The sequence below is a fragment of the Strix uralensis genome, chromosome 1, assembly GCF_047716275.1.
Source record: "Strix uralensis isolate ZFMK-TIS-50842 chromosome 1, bStrUra1, whole genome shotgun sequence".
NCBI classification, from domain to species: domain Eukaryota; kingdom Metazoa; phylum Chordata; class Aves; order Strigiformes; family Strigidae; genus Strix; species Strix uralensis.
The window spans coordinates 83,215,822-83,232,528 of NC_133972.1; the positions used below are offsets into that span (position 1 = coordinate 83,215,822).

Here is a 16,707-nt window from a genome sequence, read left to right on the forward strand (position 1 = left end):
ACAAGACTGAATATTTGCATCAAAAAGAAGCAGCCACAGTGGGTGGAAATGGCAAATACCACACAAGTTTAACTGGGTCACCTTCCAGAACTCAAGCAAAAAAAAAGAAAAAACCCAAAATGAAATAAATCAAATGAAAACAAACAAACAGAAAATTCAGAACAGATAAGAACAGCTGAACAAAGCTGAAAACAAGAATCATGCAGACTAGAGCCTAGTCGGGCTCTGAATAGCTGACACTGGCTTAGCTACCACAGCTGGCTGCTACCAGATACTAGAAAACAAAACTAAAGTTTTAAGCTGTGCACATCATAGCTACACATCTTCACCATACAGCTGCTTTAAACACTACGATGGCTGTTTTAAGGGTTTATACTGAAAACATTCACCCTAACAGGAAAGAAAGCTTAGGCAAGATGCAAATGCTCATCCTTCACCACTGTGTCCCCATTTTTAACCCCCCCTGACCACTGCCACTGCTTTTCTATCACACCCAGCTAAAAGCTCTTGAATGCTTGCTCATCTTATCTAAAGAGCATTTTGTACAACAGTCTTCATGCCATTAGACAGCAGTTTGCTGCAAGCTGGTCAAGGAAGACAGTAAAAAGCCTGTACGAGAATCGGACAGAGTGGGAAAGGCACTGCAGCAGATGAAGCAGTGGATAGAAAGGAAAGGCTGCAGGAATGCAGGTGCACGGAAAAAGGTTCAGGTCTCAGCTTGGAAGTATATTCCCTATCAGCCGTAGCACTCGCATGAATTCTCTGTTTTTGCAGCATCTGGTAATGAGAAATGAAGAGATTATCTGGCTGCCTCTGTGGCACTCATCTTGCCAAGAAAATCCCCACCCTACAGGAGAAATCCTTGCTAACAGGATCAAGATGTGCATACTTTCAGTACAATAAACAGAACCAAGTTCTGTCTTGGTCAGAGGAATGTTTCATAGGCTAGTCTTCAATTTCTCCTCAAGTAACAATTTAAAATAGAAAATTATTTAAAAACCAGCAAACAAAATATCCCTAAATTATACTCTTCAACAGAGAAAGACACCTTTACATTGGTTTTTGAAGGATTAAGGCAGAGAAGCAACGTTTGTTGATCCTTCTATGAAGAGAACAGAGGTTTTTCCAGTATTTTTTCCTCTTTTTTTTGGTGAAAGTGATATTCTCTTTGTGCACCAATGTAGATTTCCCTCCCTTCCTCAGATGTTCTAGATGTCAAAGCCCACCAGTGCTTGTGCTAAAGTTCGATCAAGGCACTTCACACCCACTTCTTTGAGAAAGTGTTTATAATTCACAGCATGAGACTTCATAGTCAGACAAGATAACATCTGTCAGTTGCAAAGACCTGAGTACCTTTCCAAAAAAATAAACTAATCTTTCAAGGCTGCAAAAGGTAAGTCATTTTATGGAGAGATAAAGGTGCTGTAAGGTAAAGTGATTTGTCCAACATTACATGCTGGGTAGAGACCATAGCAGACCACTCAGGAAACTCAGTTCTCTTGGCATGTCTGGCAGTACAGATTGTGCTTCCCAGGGAATGCTTGGAGAAGAGAAGCATTTTACCTTTTTTAAACAAACCCCTGAACACCTTTCCCTGGCCCAGATCCATTTCTGTTGACACTTAGCTGCTGACAGATGCAAACATTTGAAAACAAAATAAAGATGCTTCCTGTAGGAAATTCCAAACTTAAAACTCGGACCTTGCGCACTGATCTGCACTGATGTTTTCCTTCATGGTTTTCACTTTTGCAGCAGTTGCAAGAGTACCAGCATGGACAAGCCGTTTGCAACCCAAGTCATCTAAACCACTAAAGGGGTAAGGAATAAGGGGGAAAACCCCAGCATAGCCAAATACTTCTATTAACATCACAAGCAAGAGAGGCTGCAGCAGTGATGAGATGCCAGAATGGGTAAACTCTGTTCATCTCCTGCAACAGTTCCTGACTTTGTTAATACCAGTAGAAGATTTTGAAAACACGTGTCCTGTACAGCTCGAAAGCTGCAGAACATGAAAGCTGCAGAACATCAAAGCTGCAGTGGGGTAAAAAATCCCCAAGCCTGAATCAGCCATTTAATACTGTTATTCAATATATTTTTTAACTCTGCCTCTTCTCAGCACACTTTTATCAAACTTCCGGGAATCTATCCCTAACCCTGGTTTTAGCCTGTACTTGTTCATTTTGTCATCCCCCCCCAAAAAAATAATGAAAAGCTGTCTACAGTTTTGTAGCTCATTTTAAAAAGACGAGCTGCAATACTAAAAAATTCAGGTTCTCTCTCACTGCTAAAATCGCACTAATCTACATCCTAGACCTACAACCTGTTTTTCACAGAAATTTTACAAAATTGTTTATCTCTTTGCTTTCAAAGATGCCAGTAGCTTTCTGAAACTTACTTAAAAGTTTCTTTCCCTTCCAAGTTAACAGATAGGAATTTCAACTTGGGACCTGTAAATAGCATAGGTTTGTTAACCTAATTTTGCAACTTCCTGTAAAAAAAGCTTTTTACAAGGTGTCATTTCTGAAGTTCATACAATCTCTAATGTACAATAGTTTGAGAAGTCATCCACAAGACAATTACAGCTGCTGATGTGAAACATCCTTGCCACATGAACCGGCTATGAATCTTACCATTTTTAAACAGAAATGTGCCAGATAATCTCAATTATTACAGTAGTAACATCACTAAGTTTCAATGGTTTGACTGCACTTTTATGTAAAGTCTCAACTGAAGCAGTAATGAACATCAGAATAACTTTGCTGGTAATTTATTCCAAAGGTCATAGCCCTACACAGGCTTGAATGTGGACAGGTATGTAATAGTGTGGTTCAAAAAAAAAAAAATCTAAGTAAAAAAATTATTTAATTACTTTAAAGGTTCTTTAAAGCAAATCAAAGTTGAAATGCCGTATTGGTTTCCAGAACCAAAAGCCTGTCCTACTAAAGTTTACCTTTTGAAAGATAATTTTTAACATGAATGATAAATTCCTCAGAACACTGTTCAAGAGTAACTCAGGAGTTTATTTAGAAACTATCTCAACCACCAACCTAATTCTCCAACTCCCAGTGCTGTGAATCCCAGGAAATTTAACGAGAGGTTCATGGTAGAATGAACAACAGTATAAAACTAGGAGGTCTGCAGTATTCTTAATTGGGTGAGGAGCTGCGACAGTGAGATCACCACTACTTTTGCTTCACCTCTCAAGAAACCCAGGAGCTATGTGTTCCTTTTGGCACAGCAAGGATAAGAAATAAAACCCCACAGCACACAATCGCACTGTCTGTTAAATTATGCATGAGTTGAGCCCTCAGAAATCCCATTACTATATGTGGAAGTGCAGAGGTGCAAGGAATGTTGACACCAAGCAGGGCAAGCCCATCCACCATCCCCAGACTATGCTACCAATCACAGCTACTTTACAGGATATGTTCATACCCAGGAAGAAAGATTATGAAGACTCTGAGACTAAAGCATAAAAATAAAAAAATCCAGAAAGCAGATCAAGTGGTGACACCAGCTAAATCAGTGACAAACATTTGAAAAGCATACAAGAAATTCACAAAGCAAGGACAGAGGAATAACTGAGCTATTCTGACAGCCTTATGCACAGATTTTGTTTTGTTTGACAGGTATAAATAAGCTCTAGCCTCTGACTGAAGGGGAAAAAAAGCTTTCACACTCCATCAAACAAGCCTAAGAAATATCTATTTAAAGAAACTGCCAACTAACCCATCTCAGTGTATGTAGTAGAAAATAGCATGTGCTTCATTTTACAGCTAGATTTCAAGAAGTAGGTGTTCAGCAGGAGCTTGGTGGGGAAAAAGAAGCAACCATATAAGGCAACAAAACCAGAATAAAAAGAATGTGTTTTGGTGAGTTGGGTGGACATCTGTTCTTACCACACAAGGCTTGGCAACTTACAAATTAGGGGAACCTCAGATTACCCTTTCAGCTAGGAAGTAACACACAAAGCAAGGTTCCTCACACGTAAGTCAAGATCAGATTTCTTTATATTTACCTGTCTGCCTTCAAAAGCAAGTTAGATGGCAGTTCAAGAAGCTGGTTGTGTTGCACGTCCAGGACTTCCACTTGTGTTCGCTCGAGCCGATCTGGTAGCCTTCCTAACATGTTATGTCCTGCCAGCAGCTTACGCAAGCTGCTATTGTAAAACAACCTTGAGGGAAATAAAAAAACCAAAAATGAGAAAAATCTAAACCAAAGAGTTGCTTTGAGAATTTAGGTGCGCTATCGCAGTTTATTACAAGAAAGTGATTCAGTCAACTGATTAGCAGACATGGTATTAATTACGCACAGATCCAAGAATGTCTTCCCACTCTCCACCAACTTCTTGAAAAGGTTGTTCAGAGACAGGGAAGGATGATTCAGGAGTGAAACTAGTGAGAGAGGGTTATCTTATTGCACTGTATAAAACATGAATATAGAAGCATGACAGTGAAGGAGGTAATTGCTAACAATGGCTGCAGAAAACTGCACATGTGGGATCCCCCTAGTTAATGGAAGAACTTCAGAAGTGTGGGTGAAATCACCAGTCACCCCACAAGCTTCATAGTGCTCTATTCATCATGTGCTGACTCATAATCCAATGCAATTCCCCACCCTCCCATTTTCCTTTTCTGTTAATACCAGACTAACATAAAGCCTCCTTTCCAGTTCTACAGCAAATGAAATTTATCTAAATCGGCTTTACTTTCTTGAGCTGTTACAAGCGATAGATGACATGGAGTCCCATCCCCCTGCTCCATTTTTTGGGGGGCTGGGGGAGAAGGGAAGGGGAGAAGAGAGCAATGTAAAGAGACAAGAACAAACAGGTGTTCTGATCAAATAGTAAAGCTAAAATTTACAGTAAAACACATAAGGAGTTTAAAATCTGCACCTAAAGACCTCAAAAATGGAGCAACTCTCAATTTTGAACAGGAACCACTTTCAGCAAATTAAGAAAAAAAGATTATTCTTCATCTGCCACCTGTCTTACATTCCTGCTACCGTACTGTTTAATCTGGCGAGCCCGGGCATCATGCTGACCTGTTTCAATCAAAGACTCTCAAATTACTCAGCATTAAAGCAAAAATCTTCTTCCCTCTGTTACAATGACCCAAATATACATAAAGAGCCTCCCTGTCCCTTCCCTACATCAGGTCATCAGATTATTGTGCCAAAATAATCAATGAAGTATGCTGAGTATTTTCCCCTTGACAGATACAGTCATATTCTGTATCTGTGTGCCAGTGTTAACAGTTATCTCAGTTGGCTGGATTGTCTGCGTTATGACCATGGATACAGGTCAACAGCCAGGCATATCATTCCAGAAGGCTCAACACAGGGTGAAAAGACTTACCATACAGTGATAAGCTTATCTATTATGTTTTCACCATTTAACCATTTTTGTTTCACTCCGCTTTTACTTGAAAATATCTCTCAGTTATGGATTTGCCTTTCTATTCTATCTCCTTTCCTAATCAAGACTGGCTAGCATCAACACCAAACCCATGAAAAAGCAGCACTGGTTGACAATGTCTCCAAAAAAATTTATCACTTTGGGTTTTTTTTTGGATGGGTGGGGGCAGTGCCGTTTTAACATAAAAAAAGTTCAAATCATGGCAAAAACTTTAGCAATTAGCTTTTTCATGAAAACAGATTTTATAAATAATTCAGAAAAACTGCGTAAGTCTTTGTGTTTGGGTTTTGGGGGTTTTTTATTGTTTTGTCTTACTTTCCAAGTTACAAAAGCACCAAAGGAACTGGGCTGTCTGAACAAAGACTGGCCACCAACATTTAACTAAGCAAGCTCCTGATGAGCCCGGGATACCTAGTTCCCAAGCTGGGTGGGGAACCATGACGCTGGGACTGCTCTTCTCTATGGGCAGCTTCCTCACTTGCCAAACTCCCACTGGAAGCACTGATGGGATCAAAAAATTCTAAGGACAATCACATTGCTCAGCATCTTCTAAGAAAACATGGTTTGGTGCAAAGCTTCAATCAATTTCTTCAGTAAGCAACGGTTCAGGAGAACACAATGTTGAATACAAATAGATCTTTCTAAAAAACATACAAAAAAAGGTACAAAAATACATACAGACATCTGTTCACTGGTAGCAGCAAAGTCATTTTGGCAACTCTTAATTGAAGCATTTTCCTTTTCTTTGGGGAATCTTTGGCAACATCAGTTTTATGACAATGAATTGTCCTGCATAGCTAAGTACCCTTTTTGTTATTTTTCAAAGCAGAAATGGCTGCATTATAGCCAAACGTACATCGTTCCCATTTTCTTTGAGACACAAACATTAGTACACAGTCTTCTATCCCAACTGCTTCAACTCTTTGTCTTCAAGGATTGTTTTTCTGTTTCAAGAGGCAAACACACATAGCATCAACTCTAGTTTGTTTAGATTATCACAGAATCGTCTAGGTTGGAAAAGACCTTGAAGATCACCTAGTCCAACCATTAACCTAACATTGATGGTTCCCAACTACACCAGATCCCTCAGTGCTATGTCGACTCTACTCTTAAACACCTCCAGGGATGGGGACTCCACCGCCTCCCTGGGCAGCCCATTCCAACGCCTAACAACCCGTTCTGTAAAGAAATACTTCCTCATATCCAGTCTAAACCTTCCCTGGCGCAACTTGAGGTCATTACCTCTTGTCCTATCCCTTATTACTTGGTTAAAGAGACTCATCCCCAGCTCTCTGCAACCTCCTTTCAGGGAGCTGTAGAGGGCAATGAGGTCTCCCCTCAGCCTCCTCTTCTCCAGACTAAACAAGCCCAGTTCCCTCAGCCGCTCCTCGTACGACATGTGCTCCAGACCCTTCACCAGCTTCGTTGCCCTTCTCTGGACACGCTCGAGTCATTCAATGTCCTTTTTGTAGTGAGGGGCCCAAAACTGAACACAGTCATCGAGGTGCGGCCTCACCAGTGCCGAGTACAGGGGTAAGATCACTTCCCTGTCCCTGCTGGCCACGCTATTTCTGATACAGGCCAGGATGCCATTGGCCTTCTTGGCCACCTGGGCACACTGCTGGCTCATGTTCAGCCGGCTGTCAATCAACACCCCCAGGTCCCTCTCTGACTGGCAGCTCTCCAGTCACTCCTCCCCGAGCCTGTAGCGCTGCTGGGGGTTGTTGTGGCCCAAGTGCAGCACCCGGCATTTGGCCTTATTGGAACTCATACAGTTGGCCTTAGCCCATTGCTCCAGCCTGTCCAGGTCTCTCTGCAGAGCCTCCCTACCCTCGAGCAGATCAACACTCCCACCCAACTTGGTGTCATCTGCAAACCTACTGAGGGTGCACTCGATCCCCTCGTCTAGATCATCAATAAAGATGTTAAACAGGAGTGGCCCCAAAACCAAGCCCTGGGGGACACCACTCATGACTGGCCACCAACTGGATTTAACTCCATTCACCACAACTCTTTGGGCCTGGCCATCCAGCCAGTCCTTTACCCAGCAAAGCGTGCGATCATCCAAGCCTCGAGCAGCCAGTTTTGCCAGGAGAATGCTGTGGGAAATGGTGTCAAAGGCCTTACTGAAGTCAAGGTAGACAACATCCACAGCCTTTCCCTAATCCAAGAAGCAGGTCACCCTGTCATAGAAGGAGATCAGGTTTGTCAAGCAGGACCTGCCTTTCATAAACCCATGCTGACCGGGCCTGATCATCTGCTTGTCCCACATGTGTTGTGTGATGGTACTCAGGATGAGCTGCTCCATCAGCTTCCGGGGCACTGAAGTCAAGCTGACAGGCCTGAAATTTCCCGGATCATCCTTCCGACCCTTCTTATAGATGGGTGTCACATTGGCCAGTTTCCAATCTGAAGGGACCTCCCCGGTCAGCCAGGACTGCTGGTAAATGATGGAAAGCGGCTTGGCGAGCACCCCAGCCAGCTCCTTCAGCACCCTCGGGTGTATCCCATCCTGTCCCATAGACCTGTGTATGTCTATGTGATGCAGTAGGTCACTGACTATCTCCTCCTGGAATGCGGGGGGTCATTCTCCCAGTCTCTGTCTTCTGGATGAGGAGGCTGGATTCCCTCAATACAACTAGTCTTGTTATTAAAGATTAGATGCAACCTTCAGCCTTCCAGGAAACTGATGGTCAGTCAAGTCTTGAACGTTTGTGGTTAGAGTTGCAAGCACCCTCCTAAGAGAGTCCTGCTCATTCCACAGGTTTTCAGAGTGCTATTCCATGTAGAAGGAAAAGCACACAGTGGTGCACATGAACACACTTACTGGGCACCAGTATTTAACTCATACTTAACAGCAGGTCTATGTGCCCGAGTCATTCGCATTTGAATCCAGACCCAAATTTCCCAAAGTTTAACAGACATTCAAAGCCTGTGTTTTGAACTGGGCCTTAAAACTGAGCTGACTTATTAGGAGCTAAACTACCTAGACTATCTACTACAAAGAAGAGCTTTCAAAGATAAATTATTTCCTGGAGTTAATGATAAGATGGCAGGAGAGACAAGTGGGATGTTGACTGTACCTAATTTCAGCTAATGATTAATCTCCCAAAGATATCCGGTATGCCTTGCCGTTAGGAAGCACAAATGAACTTTTGTTGCCCCCACCTTCTGAGCAGGCACAGTTTCACTTTGGGTGAAAAAAGAGGGATTAATAGTCTGCACATTAGCCTGTTACGTTTGCTTGGTAAATCTCCTCACATCCTTTTCTGTCCACATTTCTGAAATCTATTCTCTTTCCGTTTCTGACAGTAGAACTGCCAGTTTACACCATATTGCACATTCATCTGACCCAGACAAAACTATCCTTTTTGGTTTCTGATGCTCTTTCATGCTGTACAGCTCTGTAAGTAAAATATTTAATAGCTCGGCATATAATAGCTGTCTACAATCTTCAATAGCTCTGCACATCCCCACGCAATTTCACCCTTTGTGCCTAGTATGTTCTCCCTCTTTCACAACATCTCTTTTGGAGCGTACAGAGCAGCCAAGAGTGACAGCTCTCTTCCAGAAAAGTCAGGGACTTAAAAATTATCCATACCAGCACCTGACCAGTATACTCACCTGGTACAGGTGTCTCTAGGAAAAACAACTAGTAAGAGCTAGTCATTATTTAAACTCAACTCCTGTTTTCCTTCCTGTTCACCTGTTTTCCTATCATTTGTATTTATCAATTTTAAGTTTAGACTCCTGGAAAAGAGAGCCTTGTAGTGAAGGCAATCGCTCTACTTGCAGGAGTCTGCTAGCTTAATGAGGCTTTTACATTCTCCTCTCAACACTTTTTCACTGAAAAGGGGTTGTGAACTGGTGTCTCTAGGCACCACTGAAACTAAGTTACAAGATCTGTATCTCTAAAGTGTCATGCAAAGTTATAGCTGTAAATATTTAATATTCAGTATTAAAAATGAAGGGCTTTCCTGCCTGAACAGCCACATGAACAGCTTCAAAACTTCCAACTGGAGTTCAAAGGCACTGCTTTCTCTGCATGAAAGTAAAAGAAGAAAGGCTGGGTGGAAGCTTGAGGCATGACGACACCCCACATGGTAAAAATAAAATCAAACAAGAGATAAAACAAGCTTGACAGTCACTGAAACAAGCTAAACACTGAATCAGCAATTATTTCTGAATTGCTTATCCTGTTCCACATTGTGCAACTGGTCTGCAAGACTCACCGGGCAGGCAGCTCACGTATCTGATTGTGGCCAACATCCAACACTTCCAGTTTCCTGCTGTCACATACCCACTCAGGCAGGTTTTCCAGGTGATTTCTATGAATAAAGAACAAAGAGCTAAAGAACTAAACGATAATCAAGATGCAAAGGCTATTAAGAATACAGCCGCAAGAGAGATACAGATACCTGCATGAAATAAATCTGCTTGATAGTATGTTTCCTATGAGACTGTATCACCCCTCCTTCTCTAAGTGCAGTAAGGTCCTGAGCAAGGGGGCAAAAAAACTAACAGCATTATCATCTCCCTAGATGTACAGCCACTAAGAAAATAATGCTGCTTCCAAATTGTTGGGGAAGAAGTATTAAGAGCATCAGAGTATCAATGATGAAGAAGTCTCTCCATGAAAAATAAAATTTGTGAGATGCTCCTCAGAAGAGATTCACACCCTACACGGTGTGTACACCTCTTTGGGTTTCAGAATTAAATTTATGGGGGATCACTCTACCACTCTTCAGCTATCTCACTGAATAGAGCAAAATCTTTTATTTTTTTGTAATCTCTGAAGTTAAAGCATTTTGCTTTTCTAGTATTTGTCTTCACAGAAGCTAACCCCTCTAAAAAATAAGTTCTTACAGATAAGTTTTTCCAAATATTGCACTGAAAACATGTAGCTAGGCACAGCGAGGCACCCATGTATGCTGCCTTAAAGACAAAAATTAGCAGCACAGAACACAGGAAAGATTTTGTGCGTGTATGTTCACATAGCCCCTACTTCAGTTAGCATACACAGATGCAAAACTGGGCATCAAATAATATTCAGGCACTCATAGACTTGAAGTTCAGGAACAGGACCCTTAGCATGAACATAAATCAATTCTCATGGTCATTCATGTATTTGTATCCTATAGTTTATTCATGCAATAGCCTTTAACCAAAATACACGATAGCAACCCCTCATTCTCAGATAGCTTCGTTTTCAATCTCAAACCGATTTTCCAAATTCCAAGCAAACCAAGAAGCTAAAGACACCCTACCCATTTAGTTACAATGCCATCACTGAACTGAGGCACAAAAAGGGTGATCAAAATCATGCATTCTGCACCAATTTCATTTAAAATGGAGAACACAGCCTTACAAAGAATGCCTTTCAATACATCACACTTTAGTCACACTTCTGTGTTACATTTACTTGCACAATGCAAGTAACTCATGGTTGATGAAACTTTGAAGTTGAAAGCCACTTGCTTAGGTTAACTCACTAATTGTTATGATCACCCTCAACAGCTTAAGTGTGCCTTAAGCAGGCTTTTTAATGAATGAGATTATCACTTCAACACGCACATGAGTAATTCCTTAAATAAGACAGACATTAAGCATATATATAAAGTGTTTTCCTGATTTAGTCCTTAAATTGTAAAGCAAACTAAACTGCCTCTTTTTCCATTTCTTTCCTCATCCCACCTCCCTCAAGGTGAGATTTACAGATGCATTCAAATGGCAGCTGCACACATCCCTGCAGCAGCCAGGGCCACGGAGAACACCGATGAGCTGCAGGAGCTGCCGAACTGATGAGTAAACTATCAAACCGTCACCTACGCTGGGCTTGTGACACAGACATTCAGAAAGGAACTTCTGTACATGTCTCATATTGGTGCACGTTTGAGTCACTGTGTTATGTCTCTATAAGATAGGAAATGTTTAAACCAGGGAAACACTTTTTCTTTAACTATGAAGCCACATTTTGCTTTTAGGACTGAAAAAATAAAAAAAGTCAATCTATAAAAAGGAAACAGGGAAGAACTGGCCAGTAGGAAAAAGCCCATTCTCTAACTCTGAAAAATCAGTCTTCTCATATCTCAAGGTACAATTCCTGTTCCCACTCTCTCACAGTAAAATACTAGTGAATGTCATTTTTCCATAAGCTTCACTGATGTAAATTTTACAGGTCCAAGAAAAAACACTCTTACCGAGAAATATCCATATAAGCCAGGCAACTGGGAACTGGATACACATCAAGGTGAACAAGTTCTGGGGGGGAAAAAATACATAAAAGTGGTGATAAAGATTTGCACCTAAATGGCTGTTCCGTAAGAGTTACTTTAAGCAGCTAACACTCAGAGATTTCAGAACAAGTCAGTAACCTAAAAAACTAATGAGGATCTGGACCTTTGTGAACTGAGTTTTTTTTCTTTATTATGTCTCAGTACATTTGCTCTATTACATTGTACTTGCTATAACAGATACTGCATAACTGAACAGAGAGGAGAAACTGAAGGATTTTAAGAGTTTCATGGCAAATTCTCATTTTTCCATTTTTGTCCCAGAGCTGTAACTTCACCTCCACCACCCTCTGCCCAGAATAGTCAGTCACAAACCTGCTCTACTTGGTTTTCACTGGTCACTAATGGTACAGGCACAGGAAGGGAGACTCCCCACTCTGAAACAGCACGCTACAGAATACCCCAGAGTCCTCCAGGTCATGTCAAGATCAAGAGCATTTTTCAACACATTACATGAGCCTTTGCATGCCTGTGGAGTTCCCGGTTGCAGGCAGCCTTACAGACCTTCCATAGCATCTCAACTACTGCTAGTAATGTTGTATTTTGATTGCTTTAATAATATTCCATATGCTAAGGTTTTTAGGAAGCTAATGCTTAGAATTAAGGTTAAAACAAAACCAGCAGACATTTATTTAAGCCTACAGAAAATCCAGTGGAGTGAAAGTGTAACAAGCATCATGGTTGCTTTGGAAGATAAAACTAAAACAAGATGGCTGCAGGTGCAAAGAGAGGATAGCCAGGAGGTACAGCAAGACCAAATAGGCAGTTGATTGCAAGATACAGGTTGACTTGGGTTCTCAGCTCACATTGCACAGCACATGCTCAGATTATGTTAACTTTGCTCAGCTACAGAGAGCCTTGCATGAATACTTAATGAAGGCACAGGCTTGGATATCATTAAGATGACAGCGTTTTAAAGGCAGTTCAGACTGTTCATCAAATTCACTGCCCTCTGAGCTTGCATTTTGTTTATTCCACACCAAACTACTCCAAACAATAAAAATGGTGGTGAAACCTGAGTATTTGAAGTAATAGCAGCTTCCAGAGACAGATCAAACAAATCCTCTTCATGGAACACAGGAGTTATTCAACTGGAAAAGGCTGCATTATTTTTATTACCAAATACAAATGAAGTTACTCATAGATTTCGTAGCTTTCTGGCCAGAGTAAACAGCTAGAGATAGTAGCAAAAATATCTATTATTTTAGTTTGTCTCACAAATGGCCACTTGTTCAAACTTTCTCAACTCTAGGGAAAAGCAATAAATTCCTTATTTGCCTTAAAGCAACACATTAATACAGCCCAAAGAACTGACAACTTCAAGACTCGTCCCTGATGGCATAGAGAGGAATTTCAGCCCAAATTCTAAAGTTTTCACAGTTTTAAGACCTGAGAATCAGTAGCCCAGTGTTATCTGAAAGTCACTTCTGAAGTTCAGAACTGCCAGTAGCATGACACAGCGCATGTGAAACCCTTTTATCCAAGGTCATGTCAAGAGCCTCCTTACTCCTCCTGATTATGTGCACTGCACTCCACAAGCATCCCACTGAGAACCAGGTACAAAACCAGAAGTCAGATGACAACAGATGACAGTCAGATCACAGCTGCCCTGAAAACACACTTACCATTTGAGGAAGCATACAGCGCTTTGAGAAAATATCCACTGATCTTGAGGGTTACCAGTTGATTCCGTTCACAGTGTAACACTTCAACATTGTTAAAAACTGTTGCATCCAGCTCCCCAAGTTTGTTGTCTCTGAGATCCAGTTGGGTCACATGATGCAGAAAATCTATTTCATCGACCTCCAATCTCCTAATTGAATTCAGTCTTGAAGACAAAAAATGAGATTAAGTGTCTTTACGTGGCAACCTCCTGCTAACAAACCAATGCTCATTCTACAATCAGTTGCACTGGATTAAACTTAGCATGCTTCCAGGTTCTGATCAGGGTTGATTTTAAACATTTTCCCCTTTGTTACGGTATTTTAAAAGCAGGGTGGATCCACTTTGTTGTTTTATCTATCATGACAAAGAAATGATGACACCAAGCTCCTTTCTAGACTACTTTGAAAACTACTGATAAGAAGGTCTGCAAGAAGATACGTATTACTGTTACTGTGTCTATAAAAATAAAAGATGATCTGGTTGTTACTTTTGCCCACTAGTTTGGAAAAGAAAACCTCTACAGTTCCTGCTGGCCTATCATGAGCATCTGCTGGAAAAGCCTGGCAGATACGAGTAACCTGCAGATATTGGGAGTCTCTTGCCTTACTGAAACAACAAACAGATATATCAATTCCCATATATTCACCTCCTCTGTCAACATGTTTCACAGCAAGCAAATTCAGACACCTGAAAATGGGTGCTGGAAGAAAACAAAGCAAAAGCCCAAGATGAGTGGGTCTGCCAGATGAAGAGAACAGGTTTGATCACATCTTCACTGCAGTACATCGACACAGCTGGTACTCAGCAATCTCCCCAGAAGTTACAACTGAATGAGATGATCTATAACCTAGCAATGTTTGAGACTGCAGAGCACTCCAAAGAGTTCAGTTTCAAATTCCCAGCTCTGATCAGAACACTAAAAATCAGTATAGTAACTTCTACTGGCCCATTAAGCCTACCTAGTGAGGATAAGGGTCAACACCTAGAGTTCTGTTGTGGCTCTTGCTTTCAGAGAGCTACCTTCTGTGTAGCAGTTGTGTTTTCAGAGTAGCTCTGTTTTCCAGTTAGAAGAAAACAGGTAATATGCTCCCTCCGACACCATAGCCTACTTTTTCTGTTTTCAATTTACAAGCAGTGCTTCCTTCTGATTTCACTGAAGCAAAGCACTCCACTGTGCAGCAAGTACCGTTTACAAACACGTTCAACATTTACTATTCCAGGTAGCATTACAAAGAACCACTGTTCACAGCTTGGTGCAGAAAGGATGCGGCAGACAATGAGAGGGCTGGAACTGCACCGCTGGAACTCACAGTCAGCTCAGCCACAGCATCCCTACTCTGAGGCCAATTTATTTATTTATTTGCTTTTAACACACACACACACACAGAGGTATATTTTACCCCCACCATAAATGCTTCAGAATTCATCCATCTATTTAAGCCATTTTCTTATCTTATGCTGACCCTTCCTTGACTGCAAAGTCTGACAGCTACACAGCAGTATGGTACACTAAGTTTTAGCTTGAATAGCTTAACTAAATGGTTCCAGAATTCATCATTATTTGGACCTCATGGTCCAGGCGCTGAACTGAGCCTTGCCCAGCTGATTGCAGAAGCTGGCTTCCCCAAAGACCGTAAGAATAAGGAACTACCTCATACCAGAGCCATCTGTAATAAGGATCTATTTAGACTCTGCTGAGGACATCAATAAAATAATGCTACTCATGGCGCACTAGGCTTTTTAACATACCAAGAAATACTAATACCTATTTTTGTTCTTTCACCTTCACTGCCCTTTTCTTCATCTCACATATCTGTAACATTTCAGACAGAAGCTTTTTGGGTTAGGGACTGCCATTTATACTGTATTAACACTACAGCAACAAGAACTGCAAGAATCACCAGTGTCCCCGGCTCTGTTTTGTCTGACCTTTTGGTGTAAATATTAATTTCCCCCCAAACTCATTTTCCTATCTATCGATCCCCCTAAATGGTACCTCTTCCTCCAAGAAGACTGGTAAGTAGAGGCAAGTGCTCCGAGTTATGTAATGCCACCAGAAACATGGTTCAATGGGCTAACAACCAGAGATTCATACCTGGGGGCTATGCTGACAGCCAAGGAGAAGCCATTTCAACACCAATAATTTAGACACACTTATCTTTCCCCTCTTTCAAATACCTACCTTAGATCCACATGTTTAATATGAGGCATCCTTTTTAACACCTGCAGGTTCAGGACATCCATGCAGTTTCCTGACATACAGAGCTTATCCATGGCAGTCAGCTTCTCCAGCACCCCTGGAATGTCGGTGAACTCATTGAAGGACAGGCTCACATAGCTGAGCTGATGCATATGCTCCAATTCATCAGGAAGGGACTGGAGAAAGTTGCCATCCAGCAAAAATGTCTGCAAGCTATTAAAAGCGGGGGAGGGGAAGGGAGAGTGAAGAAAGCGAGTGACCTGTTAAATCACATTTCCTTCCTATAAACACACAAATCTGCTGCAGTTACAGTGACATAAAACATACAAAAGGGCAGAAGAACAAAAATGTTAAGGAATAACACTTTAACATCTGCTACAGAAGATATTGATCAAGTAATTAAAAGCCTTGGCAATTATGAAATGTAGCTGTGTTAGACCATTGTATCTTCAAGAACTGTGACTTGTGTGATGGCTGAAGCACATAAGCAAGGAGGTTTAAAGATTTTCTTCACCGTGAAGGTGACCCTTGTGTCAAATGCTGGGGACTGAAACAGCTTCAAGACACAAGTGTGTTTCCCCTCCATCTGCAGCTCACAACTGCTGCCATCTGACAAAACCCAGTATGTTTAAACTGTTTCTCATAGCAAGGTTACATAGAGTCATGAACTGCTTGTTGCCTTTATTATCAGTCTGTGTACATAAAGTTTTTAAAAAGTACTTGCTTGTGCATCTCGCCTACAACTGCTGGAACGCTTCTGAGGGCATTGCAGGACACGTTGAGTTCAGTCAGGGTTGGGATACTGCAGACTGCCAGTGGGAAGTCTCCTAAATTATTATTGGAAAGATTAAGGCTCTTCAACTTGGTGAATCTACAGTAAGATAAAAAAAAATAAAAAAAAAAAAAGGTGACAAATAAGTGGAGCATAAACCACACAAGTTGCCTTGCAAGATAATTAATACAAGGTAAGTTTGGTTGCCTAAATACAAATCACATGCATTTTCAGTTTATATACCCAGAACAACCAGGGAAATTACCAGACACTCAAGTTCAACACCACTTGCAAGAGTTCACTCACGTTAAGACAGCATAGAGAAACAGGACCTCCTGAACAACATGCTAAATCTGTTTTC

The 16,707-nt window shown here is 41.3% G+C and overlaps 1 protein-coding gene across 2 annotated transcripts in view; it reads right to left on the minus strand.

Moving 5' to 3' along the window:
• Positions 1 to 16,707, minus strand: part of PHLPP1 (PH domain and leucine rich repeat protein phosphatase 1) — a 143,391-nt gene that overhangs the window by 22,118 nt on the left and 104,566 nt on the right. For both annotated transcript variants that reach the window (XM_074873501.1, XM_074873510.1), the window contains 6 exons: positions 16,299 to 16,445; positions 15,557 to 15,787; positions 13,335 to 13,537; positions 11,617 to 11,677; positions 9,649 to 9,744; positions 4,019 to 4,174 (listed from right to left, as the gene is read on the minus strand). In XM_074873501.1, the coding sequence (XP_074729602.1) occupies positions 4,019 to 4,174; positions 9,649 to 9,744; positions 11,617 to 11,677; positions 13,335 to 13,537; positions 15,557 to 15,787; positions 16,299 to 16,445 (894 nt within the window). The remainder of the gene's footprint in view (positions 1 to 4,018; positions 4,175 to 9,648; positions 9,745 to 11,616; positions 11,678 to 13,334; positions 13,538 to 15,556; positions 15,788 to 16,298; positions 16,446 to 16,707) is intronic.